Below are 21,657 nucleotides of genomic sequence, written 5' to 3' on the forward strand. Positions count from 1 at the left end.
TTTCATTTGATTAGTCAACTGATTCACTACTTTTACAACTTATTTTTTAATTTTTCAGGCGGCATTTCATGTGGATCTGAACAGTATAAAGCAAGTTTTATCTTCGATCTCAGTAAAATGGAGGACATTCAAGCAAACCTTGACGAAGCACATGTGTAGATACAAGTCAGATCCTGAGCTTATTTCAAAACCACCGGGAATCTATTCTTTCCTAGAACAAAATCATTGGGACTCATTTGTCAAAAAGAGAAATTGCAAAGAGTTTGAGGTAACTGTGGTCTCACGTCTATTAGAACGATGGAGACGGCTAACTACTTGAATCTTTCTCTATCATTTTGTGTAGGTAAAGACTTATCTTTCTCTTTATTTTTTTGAAGGCAACAAGTAATGTTCAACGAGAGAGCCGGAGTGCCAATAAATGTAACCATAGACTCAGCCAAAAGGGTTACGCTAAGTTTCAAGTGGAACTAGTAAGTTTTGGTAGAATTTGTAATCGTACAAAAAAAAAATGTGATTAATGTCATCTCATAAAAAGTATCTTTATATGACTTTTCTTTGTTAGTTATTAGTTATAGAATTATTTGCCTGTTTATTTGTAGAAACAAGCTGAAGATCTAGTCAACCGTGCAAAGCCAATCTCTGATCCAAACTTAGCTCCCAATTCAGGGACTCGTACTAAATCAAAAGCCAAGAAATTTGATAGGAGTGTCATGTGGAAGAAGGCACGTCAGAATAAGAATGGCGAGTATGAAGACGAGGAAATCGAGAAGCAAGTGGCGAAAATAGTAATGTTTTTAATAATGCACTTAGCAACTGTAGATGATTTATTTTGATATTGTTCCTTCACATATATTGGTGTGTTATACAGGACAAGATAACCAGACAGGTGGAAGATGGAAGTTTATCTATTGAAGGAGCCAACGATATCCTAACTCTAGCATTGGGTACTCCTGAACATTCCGGGCGACTAAGGGCTGTAGGAGGATTTGTCACGCCAAGCGCCTACTTTCATGTGCCTAAACGAGGAATCCATTCACATTGTGAGGAGAACCAGCAAAACCTTGAGGCAACGGTTTCAGATTTGCAAGTACAGGTCGATGCACTGAAACAAAACTTACCAAATACACCCCATTCTGACTATGCTGGTTCAAACACCTTCAAAAGTGACAATATGGGTAGTCCACAGCTTCATCCAAGTTCAATGGTAAATAAGGTGGTAACTGACGATAATATGGCGCCTTTTGATCCTATTACAATGGAAAATAGGATGATAACCGAGGACAACATGCCCCCAGTCCAGGTCCTCGACAAAAAGTAAAAAAGGTATGGTATTTTAATTTCAAGTGGTAAGTTATTCTTTAGGTTCTCAATGTATTCTCACTTAGTGTTTGATATTTAATTTGTGCAATTTGTCGTAAAGCAAACAATGTAAATTGGCAGTGGGATCCCATGAACACATTGTTGCTCATGGTACAATGTATGAGAGTGTTGGACCACACGAAACAATTCATACAGTTTTGCTTGGCCCGGACAATGTACGTGTGTTTGTTGATTTTGTGATTGTCGAGGATGCCCTTTTTCCTATACCCATCCCAGGAGAAGCAGCCACTGTAGGAGAGGCATTGGGGTATCAATTGGCTTGGCAGAAAAAACTTATATTGGTTGATTACGAGGTAGAACGTTTGTTATAATAGTTGTACTATTGGTTAATTGAATTAATGAGATATATATTTACTATATTTTGGAAATTTTTTCGTCAGGGAAATCTTGAAATTGCTAGCAATAAGGGAAATCTTGGAATTGTTGGCAATAAGGGAAATCTTGGAATTGTTGGCAATAAGGGAAATCTTGGAATTGCTGGCTGTAAGGTATGATGTTCCAAGTGCAAAATCGTTTACTACAATTTCGTTAAATTGGGTGGGTTTACATGTTTTTTTTTTTTTTGGGAACTTTCTATTAGGGAGCCTCAAAAAATCGTGAAGTGGTTGGCAATGAGGTAAATTATCCAATCACAGCTTCATTAGTATTCCTTATTTACGGTCTATATTTGTTAACCCTTAACATTTTTGAACTTAGGCTACATCAAAAAATGTTGCTTGTGAAAAAAATTTGGAGTCCATTCGATCGTTCGCTTCACTTGCCAAGCATCTCTTACCCCTTAAAGCCATAAAAATGAAAGTCGAGAAGGATTTACTTGGCGTGGATGTTGATTATCATCTACAAAAGGTAGACATGGGGTACATATGTGAACTGAAAGAGCTATCCATTCAATGCATTGTGTTGTTTATGGGGTAAGACTAGCAAGTTATGTCATGTTAGTAGATATATGTTTACATGTATTATTGCTAACAACTCTATTTGGTCAGCTATCTGTATGAAGTTATGAAGGCCTCAAACATGCATAGAAGTTTTCTCTTTGTCAACCCATATCTTACAAGTGTAAAAAATAAGCCCGGTGATGACTCAGATGAAGCATTGCTTGCATGTAGACTAGAGGATGCAAAGTCCGCTGAATTGGTTTTCGCTCCTTGTAATATTGGGTAATTTTGTCTTGGTTTTATATTTGTATTATTTCCACATCCATTTGTGAAATGGCTTAATATGCTGGTACTTATGATATGATTATATAGGGCCCATTGGGTGTTGTTAGTCATTGAAGTGTCTACTTCAACTGTATACTATCTTGATTCAATCAACAGTACAGTCCCTTTGAACATTAGAATCCTAATTAGCACGTAAGTATTTTAAATTGTGCAGTATAATTTGACTATTTTTTATTACGTACATTGGTGCTAATTACAAGTATTGATTCCCTTTGTGAAGTGCATTCATAATTTATGAAGGAAACAAGGGAAATAGGAGGAGAAGTCTACACTGGAAAGTAGTTCAGGTATTGATGGGGCTCAATTATTGGGGGTGTTGCCAGTGATGTTGCTTACACGCCTCTTCTTCTGAAAATTGTGTACTTGTGTATAGTGCCCAAAACAACTGAAAGATGTAGAATGCGGGTTCTACGTAATGATGTTCATGCGAGACTTGATTAGAGATCGGGGCATCTTGAGCAAAAATAATGTAAGATATATTTTTAGCTTTCTATTGCTTTTTGAGACCAACTTTTATATGCGTAACTCATAATGATGTGTTATGAAGTTCAATGGAAGGAACACATATACGAAAGCTGAAATTGATGAAGTGCGAGTCGAGTGGATAAACTTCGTCATGACAAAATATGAGCAGCAATTCTTTTAAGCTACACGGAGTACCCCTTATTACCTGTAAGTTAAATTTCTTCTCTCAAAATGTTTTCAAGCATCATATTCTTGCATTCCTGTTTAGTTGGTGTATCTTGCTATACGCACACTCACACGTGAATTGAAAAACATTACACAAATTACTATAGAAGTACACTCTTATATATAGCATATAGTCTTTGTATCAAGAAGCAGCTTTGAGAATTGGTTGCAAATATGGTACAGCATATGATGTGGATTAAAAAGCTTGGTTAATATATTATTTGCCCTATTGAGGGTGTGTTTTTTTTTATGGTAAGTTAAAACTTTATTAAGCAAACAAACCATAATCCCAGGAGAGTGCAGCTCTCACTTACAAACAGAAACAAACCTAGCAAGCTAGGACAGGAAAGCCAAAGTAAGCAACAATTACAATGGACTAAAGATCCTAGAACAAATGTTCCAGGAAGCAACAAAAAGCCTATTTGCATCACTACACTTTGACATTTTCCACGAACAAGAGGGTGTGTGTGTTGATGGAGTGTTCAACTTCCGATGTGGATTATGGGCTAAATTCTGTTACCCGTGTGCGCTAGTTTCTGCACTTATTATGATGGGGGCAATATACTTGATCTTTTTGGCAATATTCGTCTTAGTTAAACAACGTATATCTTGGTTAATGCAAAAGGAACATCTGCTGCTATATTAGTTTGGTTAATTAAGGGACAAGGAATATCTGTTTGATCCTTATATTATGTTGTCGTTTTGAGGGTGTAGTGGGTGAGAGTATTGAATGAGGATTGTTATCTTTTCAGGGGGGTTGTGGCCTTTGCACTCTAGTTCTTTTTTTGTTTTGATCCGCTTCTTTTTTAGTTCATTGTTATCTTTAATTTCTATTCTCATTTGCTCGTTCTTCATGGGGTCATGCTCGCGATCCTTTATCTTTGTAATGTTTTTTTGTAATCTATCAATTAAGTTGTTTTGCCCTTTTAGATCTTGTGTTTTACGAGTTGTATATCGTATTTAATGCAGGATACATGATGAGCAACACAACTTTTTGGATTGAGGAATACAGGCGAGCTGATTCATTTGAACGTACACTAGCTAGCAAGTCGTTATTTATTTGTATTCCGTACATTTTTAATTAGCAATTCGCTTTTGAAAGATGACTGGGAACTTTGTGTACTAGAGAATGATTTTATGTTTTAATTATTAATATATAGACTTTTTTCTGTTAGTGGATGATTTTATTTTTTTGATTGTCTTAACATGATCTTGTCTTGGAACAAGAATGATTGATTCTCTCATTTTCATATCTTTTAGATAATACAGAAAAGTGGCATCTCCTATATATAAAATAAAATTTTAAAAAAAAACACAATGAAGAGATGACAGCTAATAAGTGTGATGTTAGGACATAAAAGATGACAGTTTTAGACCACTTTTAATTAGGGTTTTGTAAATGTAATATTACACATTTAATGATGCTTTATAACTGTTATCTTTTACTTTTTAATTACACTTAAACAGTGTCATCTTTTCAAAAAACTGACAGTTTTAAAGCACTTTAATGACGTTTCAAAATTGTCATCTTCTACTTTCAATTACGTTTAAAAAGCGTCATCTTTATAGATATTGATGACAGTTCCAAACTGTCATTTTAAGCTTCAGACTTTTAATGACAGCTCTAGAGATGACAGTTTCAAAACTGTCATCTTTCACGTTTAATGACGCTTTTAAACTATCATCTTTTACGATTATTATAGTAGTGTGGGGGCTGCCAGCTCATGCCCGAAAACGGTTACCAGATCTACTCAGTGACGTCAAGGCGACATCACCTGACCCGTGCAAGGCACATGCCTGTGCTTGGGAAACAAGTCAAGGAGGCACTATAAATATCAAAGGAAAAACCCTAAAAGGTACAGAGACTATGCTATCTAGAAACCCTATTCTCTTACTCGATTCTCTGCACATTCTCATCCTCTCGCCGGAGGGCCTTGCTGGGCAACCCCAGCCAGGTCTTAGTCGTGCGTTCACTGTGCAGGATTGAGCGAGAAGGCTAGGAAACCCACGAGCCAACAGAGGAGGATCGCAGATCAAAGGATCACGGGCCACACAAATTTTGATAAAAAATTTGTTAAAAACGGAGTCCGAACGACAAAGTTATACTCGTCCGAAATTACACAGTAACCTGTACAAAATCACTGATTCTGCACGTCTATCAACTTCAAATCAAAAACTGATATAACCTACTACAAACTAAGCCACAACTCTCACATATTCCGAAAGACATATGAGTCTAGTTTTAGAATCAAAAACCCGTGTGCAAATTCGATACCCGAGCTAAGAAATATGACCATTTTTCCAAAATGTGTCGGTATAGCAAATACAAAACTCAGCAGGAACACACCAACTTGTAAAATGAGTCAGACTTAGACCATACAACAAAATGACCTGAAATTTGGTAGAGATCATAACAACATCTCAAAATTTATCCCTAATTTTTCTCATATTTTTCACAATAAAGGAACCTAGTCAAATTCACCTCCAAACTCAGAAATTCTGTGCAGCGAAGCACAATTTCCAGCAGAATAGTCTGTGTTCGAAAATTCATTAAAAATAGAATACTTAATACTTTTTAGTAATTTCAACACCAAAACATCCCCAACTTATCAATCTTTAAAACCCATAAGGACCCATAACCAGAAGGGTCGCTTAACTATAAAAAAAAATTGATGAAAGACACAGCTCTGTAAGCTGTTTGCTCAAAAATAGGAATCCAACCATAGCTTGATTTACGATTTTTACCTTTTTTCACACTTCTCAGAAAATTTTGAAACTTTAACACGATATAATAGACACACTAATGAACCTTCAATAAAAATACCAGAAATTTAAAAGCTTTCTAGATACCTTGAATAATTTCGTAAAGAACAGACCATAGTCTCCAGCCTCCTCTTCCTTCTCTTCTGCCGCCTCTCTCTCTCTCTCTCTCCCTCTCTCTCTCTCTCTCTCTCTCTTTACGTAAAAACAAGATACGTATGGAGAAAGATAAATATCCCCAGGATATTTTGCTATATAAGGGCACAGGAAAATTTATCACATGCAAGCGGAACCACGTCCTAACTTATACTCCAATCACAAATTACACACAGGACCCTCACAAATTCTTTTGTTTACAATTTAAACCCCTAAAACACAAAGTTCAATTAAAAGTAATTGAAATACCGAAATATCCAGAGTGGGTATTACATAACTTGTGCTGGTAGGGTCCAGTTGATCAAGAATGTCCTGTTTTCCATGCAAACATATTGGTCCTCCTTGTTTATCATCCCTAAAAAGGTGATTAAAGAGGCGGAGGCTATCCTTAGGGCATTTCTTTGGTCAGGCCCTGATCTTAAGAGATCTGGTGCGAAGGTCTCGTGGGAACATCTATGCTCTCCTAAACAGGAGGGGGGCCTTGGATTTAAGTCCATGCAAGTATGGAATAAAGCAGCCATTGCCAAGCATATTTGGTTTCTCATTTCTGGTGGAGAACAATCCATGTGGTGCCAATGGGTTAAATCCTATTTAATAAAGAGGAAGAATTTTTGGACTTTGAAAATTCCAGGCGATTGCTCTTGGGTATGGAGGAAACTCTTGAATATCAGGCCTTTAGTGCAGCCCTTTATTCTTAGTGTTCTTGGTAGTGGCCATTTCACTTCTCTGTGGTACGATAATTGGCAACCTCTTGGCCCTTTGATAGACAAGGTCGGCCCCAGATTTGCAATTAACTTTGGCATCCCTAGAGATGCTTCAGTGTCCCATATCATCCACAATTCAAATTGGGCTTTTCCCATTACCCGATCTGTGGAGCTCAATGAGATCAGAAGAACATTGCCTCCTCTAATTCCATCCAGATTCAGTGAGCCTGACCGTATTAGATGGACCCTCAATGCTAATGGCTAGTTCACAATTGCCTACCTTTGGAACAAATTGAGAACTCCATTTCCAAAGGTTGTGTGGTGTAAATTGGTGTGGTTTTCAGCCAACATCCCAAAATGTAGCTTTATCACTTGGCTAGCTATTCAGAATAGGTTATCCACTGCAGATAGGCTGACACTTTTTGGCCTTACTCACTCTCAACAGTGCAGCTTCTGCTTTGGGAGTGAAAGCCATGACCATCTTTTCTTCAATTGTTCCTTCACTCAACAGGTGTGGGACACTATCCTATCCAAACTTCATGTTTCCTAGCCCTCTCGAGCTTAGGCTGATTGGGTCAATTTTCTCTTTAACATAAAAGGCAAGTCGATTAAAACAGTCATTACCAAATTGGTATTTACTGCCACTGTTTATCATGTGTGGATCCAGAGGAATATGAGGAAATTTCAAGGTCAATCTTGTTCAAGCGAGCTAGTTGTTCTCAAAATCTATTCCATGGTTAGAGCAAGACTTCTATCCTTATCCAATCTACAATCATTTCAAGTAGATGGGGTTGTGAATGAGTGGAACATTAATGGTTAATTATTCTATTGGTGATTGTTTTTGGTAATTATCTCATGCATATCATTTGTTTACTCTCTGTAAAGTTGGGCAGGATGCAACAGGATTCTTGGCTACTAGTACCACTATGTACAAGGAAGGAAGGTTGGATCCATAATGGCGGGTGCTATGGGTGAATGCAACTGTGGGCTTCCCTTTTCTATGCCTTTTCTCCATTGTTTGTGTGTGCCAGCATATGTGTGAGCCCGTGAGCCCCAAATTTTTTGAGAGTGGAGGTAAAAGTTAGTGTAACGCCCCGAATTTTGGGTACGTTATAGAAGACATTTTATTACAAAAACAAAGTGAGTCTGACTCACTATTACATCATAACTCTCATGAGAGTACTTTTATTACACAAGGGAAGGGAACTAAGGTTCCTAACTACAGCTCCGCCTGCTCCTCCATCTGAGCCAGCTCTTCAGCTCCAAAGGCCTCCAAGGTGTACTGCTCACCTTGATCATCTACAAAGTCTGACACATTATACCAGCGTCGCCACCGATATAATATATCAGGGTCACCAAAGGTAACACCATGAGCTACGAAAGCTCAATAGAAAAATCCTTACCCACCTATCTTAACTTACAAACAATAGGTTATAATAAATCATTGATTTCCACATGATACGTGTATACACAGCTACAAAAAACAATATCAATAACACATCCGCAATCACTATATAACTATCGTTGGTGTCCAAGATTCTCCGAGTTTCTCCTACGCAACTCATCGTAGACCGTGTCTCCATTTTCATATACAAATCAACATTTCCCAAAATCATTTGTTTAACACACCCAACCTCGGTTCCGCCGCGCCGGGTTCTCGAGTATCCTCACAATGGTTTCGCCGCGCCGGGTTCCCATTGGCACACAATTGCATTGGCATTGGCTCCGTACCGCAGATAACCAAGCCACACACCCAACCTCGGTTCCGCCGCGCCGGTCTCCCAAGTATCCTCACAATGGTTCCGCCGCGCCGGGTTCCCATTGGCACACAAACACACAACTCACATTATGCACCAAAACCGGTCATAATGTAGTTTCAAAAATATTTCCTTCCTCGGAATGCATTTCCTTTCATTAACCACACCCTAGGTGCCATGTTTCTACTTTCTCGGTTCTCGTGTCTCGATTCCATGCAAAGACTTCGCGGTAGGACAAAAGTAAGCATGAATCATTCATTGTAATCTAACAAGATCATCCAACTCCATAATATACCACAAGTAATACAATCAATTCATGTATACCATTTCAAACTCCTCGAAATATCAAAATACAAATACTTCGATGCAAATAGTAAAGTTTTAACTTTCGAAAAACTGTTCTTTCTTGGAGATCAAAACAACATACGTTGTACTTGAGATGGAAAGTAAATAAAGATAACCTACTTCCTACTTGGGATGGAAGATAAGGAGATCCTACCTTACTTCTTGGCGATAGTAACGGCTTACGGACGGCAATCGTTGGTCGGACGGAGTAACTTCTTACGGTGGTCTTCCGGTAGCTTCGAAAGAGAAGGTTTCTCTCGAAACTTGATCTTGACTAAACTACTTTAACTTTTTGGATCGAAGGGTGGTCGAGTGGCGGCTTAGTGGCGGCTTTGGATGAGTTTCTTGAAGAACACAAGAAAAACTCAAGAACAAGAAGAACAAAGAAAGAACAAAGGATTTCTAGAGAGAGAAGTTGAAGAATGGAAAGGTGTGAGTTGAATGGCATGGGAATGGCTCTATTTATAGCCAAAACTTGAGCTCCCTCTCTCTCTCTAAGGCCCCCCACCCCCCCCCCCCCCCTCTCTCTCCATACCTCAATTTTTGACACCTGTCATGCAATCTTTGAAAGATCAAAGGCCAACCCTAGGCTTGCATGGCTAGGATTGTACCTTGGATTTGATCTTGGAAGATTTGGAAGATTTGATGGAGGGAAGGCTAGGTTGTACAAGATTTGGTGTTTAAATAATTATAGAAGGACAATGAAAGGATAGATCTTGGCTAGGAAGAATATATGGCCAAGGATTTGAAAGATGTAAGAAGATCATGGTGGTACAACCAAGATCTCCTCTTTCTCTTCTCTCTCTCGGCCAACTCTCTCTCTCTCTCTCTCTCTCTCTCTCCCCTCTCCTCTCTCTCTCTCTCTCCCTCATCTCCTCTCTTGCACAAGTACACACACACACACACACACATATACTATTATGTACAAGAAAGACATAAAAAAATATTATGTACTTTTGGTACTTTGAATCAAAGAGATTTTAAAGCCAAGATTTTCTCATTAAACAAATAAATAAGCACATGTGTACTAAGTCATTACTTAGTCATCCAAGTACACATATTATATATACATAGGTACTTATGTAATCTAGGGAGATCATCTCCCCATTAAATTAATCCAATTGGGTACAAAACCCCAATATAAAAAAAAATACCAAGGTACCTAGGGAATCTTAGGCTTTGAAATTCAAAAGTACCTACATAATATAATATAGGTACCATGTCACATGGAAATTAGGAAAAATGACTAGTTTATTAAACCCTCGTACTAGTTGAAAGAATAACCCTATTACCCAATGGATAATAAAACCCCTAGTATTTATTGTCCAATGGACAAAAGTAATAAGGAAAGTTTTATATTAAAATAACCAAAATGTCCTTCAAAGCATGTGAGCAAATGCCCTATATTTAAATATAGGTGTGGTACCAAGTGTCCCAATTAAATAAAAAGGCTAGGATTCTCCACATTAAATAATAATAGACTACAAGTACTAGTTTAATCAATAAAGTACTTTAGAAATCTAGGATTTAGATATATCCCAATATTTTAATGCATAAAAGTATATGGAAAATCCAAATCTTGATTATTTAAATAAAACCTTGTACCTTGTTGGAAGATTAGTGCTATTACCCAATGGGTAATAGTTTCCCTAGTGGTTAATAACCAAAGGATAATAGAGGGGTGGGAGAATACCCAATAAACAAAGAATAAATGTACTTGCACATGTGTTTAAAACATATATAATATTATATTCATGTACTAATCCACATATTTTAATAGGAGGCCTATTGTCCAATGGACAAAGATTACCCTAACTTCTATTGACCAATGGGTAATGGTAAAACGGTTCAAGAGGTTCAAAAGGTTCATCTAGTAACTAGGTTAGTTTGGTTCCATCAACTAGTTGGTTAGAAACTAACTAAATTGGTCAAGTAGAGTTTCTAGTCGAGAGTTAACAAATGACCAAAATCTAACTATGACGAAAATAAACAAGAAATCATATAGCCACTCAAGAGAAAATAAGTAATTTGACATAACAACGAGATTTTTATTCGATGAAAATCGGAGTTGTTACAGTTAATGGGTGTCATTCGGTAAGGGAGAGTTAAGGGTGTTATGGTTCATGCTGTTGCTTTTAGTTGTTTGGTGGTTTAGGTCTCGAGGGGTTTGTAGGGGAGTAGAAAGAGCAATAATCCTAGTTCAATTCTATCTCATCTGTACTGTTCCTGATGCAGTTCTGTTGTTTGCTGCTATCAGTCCTTCGTCTGAGTATATTATGTTATTGATTACTATAGCTTCCTACTCATGTTGATGTGTACTACGGCTATGATGGGTTTATGTTTATTGCAAGTTCCTGTCCATGATCAGGTTGAGGCTCCAAACGTGATCTCTCAACTTTGTAGCTACAAACTTGATGATGTGATTACTGCTACTACTGCTATCTGCTTGCTGTTGTAGCGGTGTAGCTAAAGTTTTCTTTTGCTAAGCTGTGGTAGTGGTACTAGCTACTTGCTGAGGGTTATGGATGGTTGTGTTCTTACCTGCTGATAGTAGCTGCCTGCTACTGCTTACCTGTTGTTTAGCCTTGCTTTGTAATTGCATTGTGATAATCTGTGCTGTTGTGGCACTTGCTTTGTAATCTATCATTTTGTGCCAGGTTTTCGATTACTTTTGGCCTATCCTTGGGGGAATGTCCCTTGGAATGTTAAAGCTTTTCTGGGGGGCATTTCCCTAGCGGTCCGTGGCTTATTCTGCACCTATTCTCTTCCACTAGTTCTCTGTAACTGTTTGTTATTGGTGGCTTGGTTCTATGGCTGATTCTTAGCTATTTGTTGTAGCTGCAAGCCTCTCCTTATAGCTGATACTTAGCTGATATTTTGTACCGTCGTTGCTATTTTCTATCTGATGTTTTGCTGTTACAGCAGCTGCTACAGTGTTGTTAAATGTAGTTCAATAACTGTTGCTTATGTCCAGTAGCTTGCTGCTACTACTGCTGCTTGCCTATGGCAATTGATGGTTGCCTTGTTGCTTGTATGCTACTCAACTATTGCTGATTCTGCTGGTTCTGAACCTGTCCAGGTGCTATTAGATGCAAGGGTACTACCACAGTTTGCTGCTTCTGGATGCAAGGGTACTACAAGAGTTCAGTTTGTGTTATATTGCTGATTCCGATTGCTACGACTGCACTTACCACATGTTGGCTCCTTCAACTCCTACTCATCTTTAGGCGCTGTTTTCCTTCCCTCTTATTAGATGGATTAGAAACAGTGCATATCATTTAATTCATGTAGCCATTTGGCTTAGCAAATTTTCTTTTTTGTTTTCTTTCTTTTCCTCCTGGGGTATGCTCCTTGTAGGCTGTATATTCGGTTAGCCCCTTTTAATTTCAAGCTGGTTTATCCACACAAACAAATAAAAAAATTGGACATGCAATAAAGCAGTAAGGTGAGTTCTTAGAATTATTAACATGGATGAGGATAGCTTTAAATTTTGTCCATCCTGCATATTTTCCCTCTTCTTGAAAGATTGAAAATATGTTTACTTTATATGAAGAAAATTGTTAACGAAATATAGGGCCACATTGCTTAGGAGTAGAATGATTGATCACTTAATATTATGAGGGACCTCTCCATTCATTGCCAATTTGGCTTTGAGTTGAATATAAAGTTTCTACATGGTCCTATTCCACCCCACATTTTAAAAAAATTCACAATCCACACTCTACAATGACAGACCAGCAAAAATACTGCACAATGATAGACCTAATTAAAAAGAGGCTACACATGATAGATCGCAAGCGTGGCTGCACGCGAGGGGAGATGTTAAGGAAATATAGTCCCAATTTGCTTGGGAAGAGAATGGGTGATCACTTAATAACACAAGAGATCTCTCCACTCATTGCCAATTGGCTTTGAGTTGGATATGAAGTTTCCAAAAAACAATCAAAAAAATTAGAACAGTTGAAGAACTTGGCTTTCAATATGTATTTTCAAACTTGGTGTCACACGAAATGCTAGTTGTAATCATGACATCATAGTCTCTGCCCGTGGCCAAACGTGCATAACTGTTGCATTTGATTTGGCTCTAGAAAATCAAGTCTTTGTAAATCTGGTATAAGGAGTGGAACATCAACCGCGGTCAAAAGTTGTATAAGCTTTTTAAGGTGAGCCCACAATAATAGCAAAACATGCATGCATGTAACATCTCAAGGACTCTTTAAAACCCAGTCACTTTCTGCTAGTTGTAGTGATCGCATGATTAACTATGATTGCGCTAATCGGACAGGTGGAATCAGTCAATACCTACAAATTACGGAGTCACTCATGAGTCATGAAGCCTAGGTTTTGCGCTTGTTTGTCTGGGACTTGTTCAACACCTGTTGGAAAATTCTGAAAATTTGATTTATTATTTGACTGCTTGCAAAAGAGAACTGTCTTACAAGATGCTTATGTATAGTAATGTAAAAGCATTGGAAGTATACAGATAGTTAAGCTCCCCATGGGACTTTTTTTTTTGATAATTCAAAACTACATAGGGTTTCACCAACGACAAACTCAACAAACACTAAGGTTGAGGCTGAAATTAAGAAGACTTCTTTGGTTGAATTCAAATGAAGGAGGCCTACAAATATTGTTCTGTAAAATGGACTTCCTTGATTGGACAGATGTCAAAGCCTCAAAGTTATTGAGATCCTTGATTAATAATGGCAAGTCCGCAAAAGTCGTTTCCTTTTTTCATCTCTCGCTCTCCTCTTATTCATTTGATGTTGAGGAAAACGATGCTTTCGTGAAGGTGGACTTTGAATAGGATTAAATATATGGTTGATAAGCAAAAGCAAAAGTGCTGCAAAACATAGCAATCCAATTGGATAAAAACTAAATGGTAACTTGTAAGTACAGGTGGTGGTTGGCGAAAGTGGTTGGCGAAAGACTTTAGAGGGAGCTCGGTTTTGTTATTAGGGCTCAAGTTACAAAAAATGGATACAGCTTAAGGAACTGGATTTTGATACATTTCAACCAGGGAATTGCTCACGTTTCATCATTTTTGGTAGTGATTTCATACATATTGGAACCCTGGGTGTTAAACGCTGCAAAGTTATTTTTATTTCTGTAGCCTTTTTAAGAGATGAGAAGAAGCAGTAAATGAAAAGTTATGTACTATTCAACTACAATTCAATGAATGTGTGAAATACCTAGCTTATGAGCATTTGAAATTCCATTGGTTCTAACAGGCTTATAAGTTGGATTTGTAATGTCGTGTACTGTAGATGATTGAAGGCAGCCCCCCCTTTTTTGCAAACCAAGAAAATGAAGTCCCTAAAGCATATGTTGCGAAAGAGCGCCCTCCGTTTAGAGCTCCAGTTAAGCGTTATGTTCATGGACTTAAAGAGTACGCCCTCTGTGTTTCTTAACTTAATACTGCTGTACATTCCATATTCCTCGGTATCTTTTTGTTGCTGTTTCAGCGGAAACGAAAACAATGTTGCATGCAAAATCAGCGAAGATCAAAGCATAAAGAAATTGTGGTAATATTGCTGGATGGCTGATGAATCAGCTTTGTCATCAGCTCCGACCTGATCCTGTAAAACAAAGCAAGAGCTTGAGTCACCGGTGTGGTGGCTTGCCAACCACCCTCCGATGCCTAAGTCAATAGAGTATTTGCTATATGGTGAGAGAATTGAGATTCTCGATTATGCCCACCTTTTGTTGGAGTTCTACTGTCATATTTATAGGGATTCCTTATCCGTCTTTGATTATGCATATCACTAGCGCTTTATGCTTATCTTGTCAAAGGCATTCCTTTATCCCTTAGGATTTCGGTTTCTCAGTGTGTGGTCTTTTTATTGGAATAAGTATATTCTATGGATAGTATTACGAATATTATCCTCCTTGCCATAGCTAGGGGCTAGAGCTGGTCCTTGGGCCTTATGACAGCTTCACCTAAAGAGCGGAGCTGGCATGCCCTGACTTTATTCCAGGTAGATTTCTAGAGAGGTTCAGATGAGGCTGGTTTATACTCCCCAGGTCTGTAACTGTCGTAGCGCTGACCACCTTAGGTCTACCATACTTATCAGGTACTCTCTTGTTTCCAAGGTCTAGCTTTTCCTTGAAGGTTGGGAACATAAATTAGACCTAAGTGGCGGTTACCGCTCTTTTTCCTTTATTGAGGGTTTTAAACGTGTGGGTCACATCGTGGGATAGGTGGCGAAATCCTTACTATCCTGGTGTTTTAAAGTGGACGACGAAGATTAAGGAGGATTTCTCGGCATTGGAGTAAGGCTCTTAAGCTTCTTCTTGTTCTAATCATCCTCAAGTAGAGAAACATTTGAATCTACCCAGGTGATTTCCTCCGTGAGGACTTTCTTCATCAATCTTTTTTGTCGTTCTCCTAGAGCCCGTTCTCTTTAGGTACATCCTCATTTTCTGGTTGTTCTTTTTGTTGTTTTTAAGCAGGATTCTCCCCCTAGCGTAGAGATTTCGGGTCCAACGTGGGCCGTTCCAGGGGAGTTCATCTATGCTAGGTTGGTCGGCTTCGTTTCCTTCAACATTTACTCTCCTATCATAGAAGATTTCGCCCCTTATTCTATCGTTCTTCAAAACATGGTCTTTCGGGACCTCTTCTTTCTGTCTGCTAACTTATACCGTAGGTTCTCCATATGTGTAACGCCCCGAATTTCAGAAACGTTAAATAAATATTAAAGGACAATTTTCTCAAAGGATTAATCCGATTTACTGCATCAGTCATTCCAAAAGCATATGTCAAAATATTACAACCATAGAATTTATCATTTGAATATATTAATCATGCGATTAAACTAACATCAAACCGAAAATATTTAACTTAGGGACTTATATTATTATTTCATATTCTCTAAGGTAGTTTTAGAAGCTATTCAAACCCAATGGTGGAATTTACAAGCTAATCTAACTCAAGTGGTTAAACAATAATTATTCTAAAATCTTTTTAATCTTTCCCAGACTGTCTTTCTTTTCCTTCCTTTTCTTTTAAAAAGAAAACAAAAACAGAGGCAGCGGTGTGCTGCCTTTCCAGAGGCTGCACTTCTTCTTTCTTTCTTTTTTTTTTTAAAACAAGAACAAAACGGTGGCAGTGGTGTTTGAATATAATCATACCGAAACATAAAAATCATTACGGACACGTTACATACGTAGGGAGGTGAGTTTCGAACTACCTCTCGTCCAATGAAACGATTTACGAAGGGATTTCGGTGGTGATTCGGAGCGACGGCGGAACCCGGTGGTGCTTGGAGAAGTGAAGTTCGGGTGATGGTGGAAGACTATGGTTGGGAGGTGGAGAATGGAGGCTGCATTTTCTCTCTCTCTCTCTCTCTCTCTCTCTGCCGAAGGGAACTGGAAACAGGAGAATAAAATGGGGATTTATAAGATGGGTTTTGGAATTTATTTTATTTTTTGGAGTGTTGGAGTGGTTGGATGGGATAGGAGGCATGGTGGGAGAGTGGGTTTCTGATTTTTTTGCAGGGGAAGAAGGTGGGATTTTCGGCTGAAAAGAAGAAAGGAGTGGGAGATGTGAGGTGATGGTAGAGTATTGGTTTGGTAATAGTTTGTTTAGGATTCTACTTTAGGATTTAGTTAGGTTAAGGTTTGGGTGAAATGATCCAGTGTACACACACGCACGCAATAAAGAATTAACTCGTCGGGCACACATGCGCACAATCGATTATAGAAATAAAATTGGTGTGATGACATAAATAAATTTTCGCAGTAAATAACTAACGAGCAAAATAATATATATATATATATATATATATATATATATATATATATATTGTAATTATTATTATTTATTAAAAATACATGGTCTTTACAACCTATCCCCCTTAAGACAATTTCGTCCTCGAAATTAAAATGTACCTTCGATTTGAAACAGGTGCGGGTAGTTGGCTCTCATTGTGTCCTCGCGTTCCCAAGTTAATTCCTCTAGTCCTCGGTGTCTCCACAGGACTCTGACTAATTTTGTCACGCCCTCGTTTTTCAACATAAATAACAATACCATTTTAAATACGAATCCTCACAATAGTACATACAATACCCCCAAATACATTACAGTTTCCAAATTCACAAGTATGTCCACCCGATACAGTATTCCAAAAAAAAAATAAAGAAAACAATACAATGCAATTTGTTTTACGAAGATAGACAAGTACTTCCGAAAATAACTTTAGTTTGTGATATCTGCACGCACTCCAAACTCTCCATGACTGCGCCCCTATGATGTACCTGAAATTGATAGATTGAGCTACACTAGCCTAGTAGAAAAATCTATACGCAAGTTATAGGAAAATATGATGAGTTATGCACTTACAGTGAATAACGACAGATAAGCCCGAGTACACAAGACTGTCAACAGCAGGACACTATGATCAGGGATTCTAGACAACCTATGTGAAGGATCTATCTACTCATACGTCAACAAGAACCATCAATATTCCTGCATCATTCCAAGTAAATCAACAACAGCTTTAGTACCGTTTCATTACATCTCATACAATTTCACAATCATTCACATTTTCCCATTTCATCACCAAATCCCATTCCTCATTATCATCGGTCATCAGAATCTCTTTTCATCAACTTCATAAACCAATTTCGTGTCATGTGTCTGAGCCTAAGCTCCTGCCAGGCACTTACTCGAAAACGAGCCTTGAAACCATACAATATGAGCATTTAGCTCCTACCAGGCATTTACTCATTTAAGAGCCCTGAAAGCAAATGATATGAGCATTTAGCTCCTTCCGGGCTAATTATGGGATCCCGATATTCCCTGCTAGGCGCCCACCCGTCGATGGGCCCCGAATGTTCTCGTTGTGTCCGATTGTTATTCACATTTCAATTCGCGTTTCCAAGTTGCAAGCACCAAACCATCCAGTCATTTCTCAATTTAATCAAACAAATACTTCTCTACCAATTACGCACGTCACAATATTTCTTATAGTCTACGATGTTCACAGACTCTTTTACACTACTATAGCCTTTACGACGATACTCCAACTATGCTAACGAAAAATCAATGGCACAGACACGTTCGACGAATCGTACAATACGATCTTTCAAACTTAGGATGATTTTCAGATATTCTGATTTTCAGCAGAGCAGTCCATGTTCAAAATTTTATTAAAAATAGCATACTCAATATTTTTCAATGATTCCAACACCAAAACATCTCCAACTTACCCATCTTTAAAACCTATAAGGACCCATAACCAATAGGGTCGCTCAACCATAACAAACGATGAAAAATGCAGCTCTGTACGCTGCCTAAATTTCCAGATTTCAGTCCAATCTTCTAAAAATCACTATAAATCGAGTTCTTAATATTTTTGAGTGATTCCAATCTCAATAGTTGCGCGATTGAACAAAGCTTATAAGTCACGAAGGAACCCTTGTCAAATATGCACTCCAAGGGCGGTTAAACAGGGGTTTACTGAGGCTACACGAATCTGTCACGCAGCATGACAGATTGACACGCCTCCACTCAAATGATCATAACTTTCCGTGTACTAAGATTTTTTAGACGATTCCGGTGGCAAATGAAAGCTAACTTCAGGACCTTCGAACCGATACAAAGTTTACATAAAACGGACATCGGACGAGGAAGTTATGACCATCCGAAGTGGGCTGAAACCCAGAAAACGAGACAGATTGCAGACCAGAATTCTAAAAATCACCATAAATTCAATTCTCAACGGTTTTGGGTGATTCCAGTGGCATTAGAACGGGCTTTAAGTCTACTCTATTTCATACGAAGGAACCAAAATTCAAATCTAAGTTTAAGAAGGCATAAAACTCCAGAAACGCAGGCCCTGTTCTGCTGATTTTCGGAAATGGAAGGAACAAGCTTAAACAACGAAGCAAGATACGATCTAGGTACATAAACATCGTATAAACGCATAACAAGAGTAAGAAATCCCTACCTCATGGGTTTCGAGCAAAACCCAAACCTTTGACCAAGTCAACCGAGCTCCCACGTTGTCCAATCATGATTTTTCTTGGATGGATAGGAAGCCCGCACTCCGTATAACGACTTTAATTCTTGGGCTTTGTTCGGAATCACGCTCTAAGTAAATGAAATCGAGGAGAGAAGTGGAGGGAGAGTTTCGAAGGGAGAGGGCCGAGAGAATAGGGAGAAAGAAAAAAGAAAAAAAAGTGAAAGGGGAAAATGGGGTTTTCCCCTGTACGTCCATATACATATATATATAGGGCGCTGCTATTCGCAGCCCTCTATTTACTCCCATAGCCCGTTAAAAATTTTCAATTATACTCGACAATTAGTTACCGAAATTGAGATATATTTTCAGCATCCAATTACCGAAATATAATATTTTTTTCAACAGATGTTTACCGAAAATGCATGTTCGGCAGTTGTTTACCGAAAGTTGAACATATTTTCGACATGTAGTTACCGAAATATAATCTTGTTTTCAACAGCAGTTTACCGAAATGTTATTTATGATTTTCAACAATCATTTACCGAAATTTAGTGGGCTACGGGAGTAAATAGAGGGCTGCGAATAGCGGCGCCCTATATATATATACACACTTATCACACTTTCACCCCTGCACTTGCAATTATATCATGTTGATCCCCTAATCTTATAACCATGCCATTATTCGAATTTCCACAATTTACGCCATTACTCGATAATTTTAATATTTTTTTTAAAAAAAAATACGGCCCTAAAATACGGGTCTCTACAAATTTGATTGTTCGTCCTCGGGTAACTTTTTCTCCATGATCCTGGATTTCTACCGGTTGTTCTTCAAAAGTCGTATCCTCGTCCAGTGTTACTTCCTCCCAATTAAGCACGTGGGTGGGATGGGCCATATATTTCCGCAGCATAGAAACGTGAAAGACGTTGTAAACTTTGGCAATCTGCGGTGGTAGAGCAAGGCGATAAGCTACTTCTCCAATTCGCTCTAAGATCCCAAACTGACCAATGTAGCGAGGTGATAACTTCCCTTTCTTGCCAAATCGAATGATCCCACGACGAGGCTTGATTTTTAAGAACACGTGATCTCCCACATTAAACGTCAAAGGCCTTACCCTCTTATCAGCATAACTCTTTTGTCTATTCTGTGCGGTCAAAAGTTGCTCTCTGATCACCTTTACCTTCTCAGTAGTTTCTCGAACTAGCTCAGGTCCAAGTAAAGCATTCTCTCTAACCTCGGTCCAACAGATGGGCGATCGGCATGGTCGTCCATATAGTGCTTCGTAAAGGGCCATCCCCATGCTAGCTTGATAGTTGTTGTTATAGGCAAACTCCACCAGCGGTAGGTGTCTCTCCCAACTTCCTTTAAAATCCAACACACAAGCTCGAAGCATGTCCTCCAAGGTTTGAATCGTCCTCTCAGACTGTCCATTAGTTTGAGGGTGAAAAGCTGTACTCAGGCGGATATCTGTTCCCAGTGCTTTCTGCAAGCTTCCCCAAAAGTTAGAGGTGAAACGAGGGTCTTGATCAGAAACTATAGATACCGGCACTCCATGCAATCGAATGATTTCGTTGATGTAGAGCCTAATGAAAGATTCCATGATATTAGTCATACGAACGGGTAAGAAATGAGCAGATTTGGTTAGTCGATCCATAATTACCCAAACAGCGGTGTTCTTCTTGACTGACCTAGGCAATCCTGTCACAAAGTCCATAGTGATATGCTCCCACTTTCATCCTGTAACGCTCCCAATTTTGGGTACGTTAAATAAACATTTTATTGATAAAACCAAATGGAGTCTGGCTCGTTATTACAACAAAACTCCTACAAGAGTTCAATATTTACACAAATGAAGGAGGTTCTAGGGTTCCTAACTACAGCTCCACCTGCTCCTCAGCTCCAAAAGCCTCCAAGGTGTACTGTTCATCTTGATAATCTACAAGGTCTGACACATTATACCAGCATCTGACACATTATACCAGCGTCGCCACCGATATAATATGTCAGGGTCACCAAAGATAACACCGTGAGCTACAAAAGCTCAGCAGAACAATCCCATACCCGCTAACCCATAACTTACAAACAATAGGTCATAGATATAGCACACAAACTCATGATTGTCACATAACTCATGTATAAATGAATAACAATGACACATCCACATTCGCTATCTTCCTAGCGTTGGTGTCCATGACTTTCTGAGTTTCTCCTACGCGACTCATCGTAGACCGTGACATCATTTTTCATATACCGATCCACATTTCTAAAATCATTTTTCAACACACCCAACCTCGGTTCCGCCATTCCGGGTTCCCGAGTATCCTCACAATGGTTCCGCTGCAACGGGTTCCCATTGGCACACAAAACTTGCATTGGCTCCTCTCCGCGGATAACCAAGCCACATTACCAATGAAGCTACCACGTCCGGCCGCATTGGCAATCTTCACAATGGGCTACCAAGTCCGGCCACATTACGAGTTTTCATACACACAACGGGCTATAAAGTCCGGCCACGTTGCGGTTTTCACAATCCACACGATGGGCTACCAAGTCTGGCCACATCGCGGGTTTCCATGCACACAATGGGCTACCAAGTCCGGCCACATTGCGGTTTTAAAACCCATCTCATCATTATCCACACCCTAGGTGTCATGTTTCTACTTTCTCGATTTTTGT

At 38.7% G+C, this 21,657-nt stretch overlaps 2 protein-coding genes and 1 long non-coding RNA gene across 3 annotated transcripts; 2 read left to right on the top strand and 1 right to left on the bottom strand.

Moving 5' to 3' along the window:
* Positions 1-85: 85 nt before the first annotated feature.
* LOC131316652 (uncharacterized) lies at positions 86-1,351 on the top strand. The gene is made up of 4 exons (XM_058346085.1): positions 86-268; positions 378-470; positions 600-785; positions 869-1,351. The coding sequence occupies exons 1-4, from the start codon at positions 152-154 to the stop codon at positions 1,316-1,318; spliced, it is 846 nt and encodes a 281-aa protein (XP_058202068.1). The 5' UTR covers positions 86-151; the 3' UTR covers positions 1,319-1,351.
* Positions 1,352-1,457: 106 nt separating this feature from the next.
* LOC131316651 (uncharacterized) lies at positions 1,458-4,486 on the top strand. Its single transcript, XM_058346084.1, has 10 exons — positions 1,458-1,673; positions 1,761-1,868; positions 1,961-1,996; positions 2,077-2,291; positions 2,367-2,540; positions 2,631-2,735; positions 2,824-2,890; positions 2,977-3,072; positions 3,151-3,275; positions 4,263-4,486. Exons 1-9 carry the CDS (start codon positions 1,476-1,478, stop codon positions 3,247-3,249), a joined length of 1,098 nt encoding a protein of 365 aa, XP_058202067.1. The 5' UTR covers positions 1,458-1,475; the 3' UTR covers positions 3,250-3,275; positions 4,263-4,486.
* A 12,580-nt stretch (positions 4,487-17,066) lies between these two features.
* On the bottom strand, positions 17,067-19,208 carry LOC131316655 (uncharacterized). Its single transcript, XR_009197215.1, has 2 exons — positions 18,966-19,208; positions 17,067-17,271 (listed from the first exon to the last, which is right to left on the bottom strand). It is a non-coding gene; the product is annotated as an uncharacterized LOC131316655 (long non-coding RNA).
* Positions 19,209-21,657: the final 2,449 nt, after the last annotated feature.

This window comes from Rhododendron vialii, chromosome 2a (assembly GCF_030253575.1).
Source record: "Rhododendron vialii isolate Sample 1 chromosome 2a, ASM3025357v1".
Classification (NCBI taxonomy): Eukaryota; Viridiplantae; Streptophyta; class Magnoliopsida; order Ericales; family Ericaceae; genus Rhododendron; species Rhododendron vialii.

Coding starts and splice junctions, on each gene's coding strand:
- LOC131316652 (XM_058346085.1), top strand. CDS start 152: ATGTGTAGATACAAGTCAGATCCTGAGCTTATTTCAAAACCACCGGGA. Junction 269..377: donor GAAATTGCAAAGAGTTTGAG/GTAACTGTGGTC, acceptor ATTTTTTTGAAG/GCAACAAGTAATGTTCAACG. Junction 471..599: donor CTAAGTTTCAAGTGGAACTA/GTAAGTTTTGGT, acceptor GTTTATTTGTAG/AAACAAGCTGAAGATCTAGT.
- LOC131316651 (XM_058346084.1), top strand. CDS start 1,476: ATGTATGAGAGTGTTGGACCACACGAAACAATTCATACAGTTTTGCTT. Junction 2,541..2,630: donor TTCGCTCCTTGTAATATTGG/GTAATTTTGTCT, acceptor ATGATTATATAG/GGCCCATTGGGTGTTGTTAG. Junction 2,891..2,976: donor TACACTGGAAAGTAGTTCAG/GTATTGATGGGG, acceptor ACTTGTGTATAG/TGCCCAAAACAACTGAAAGA.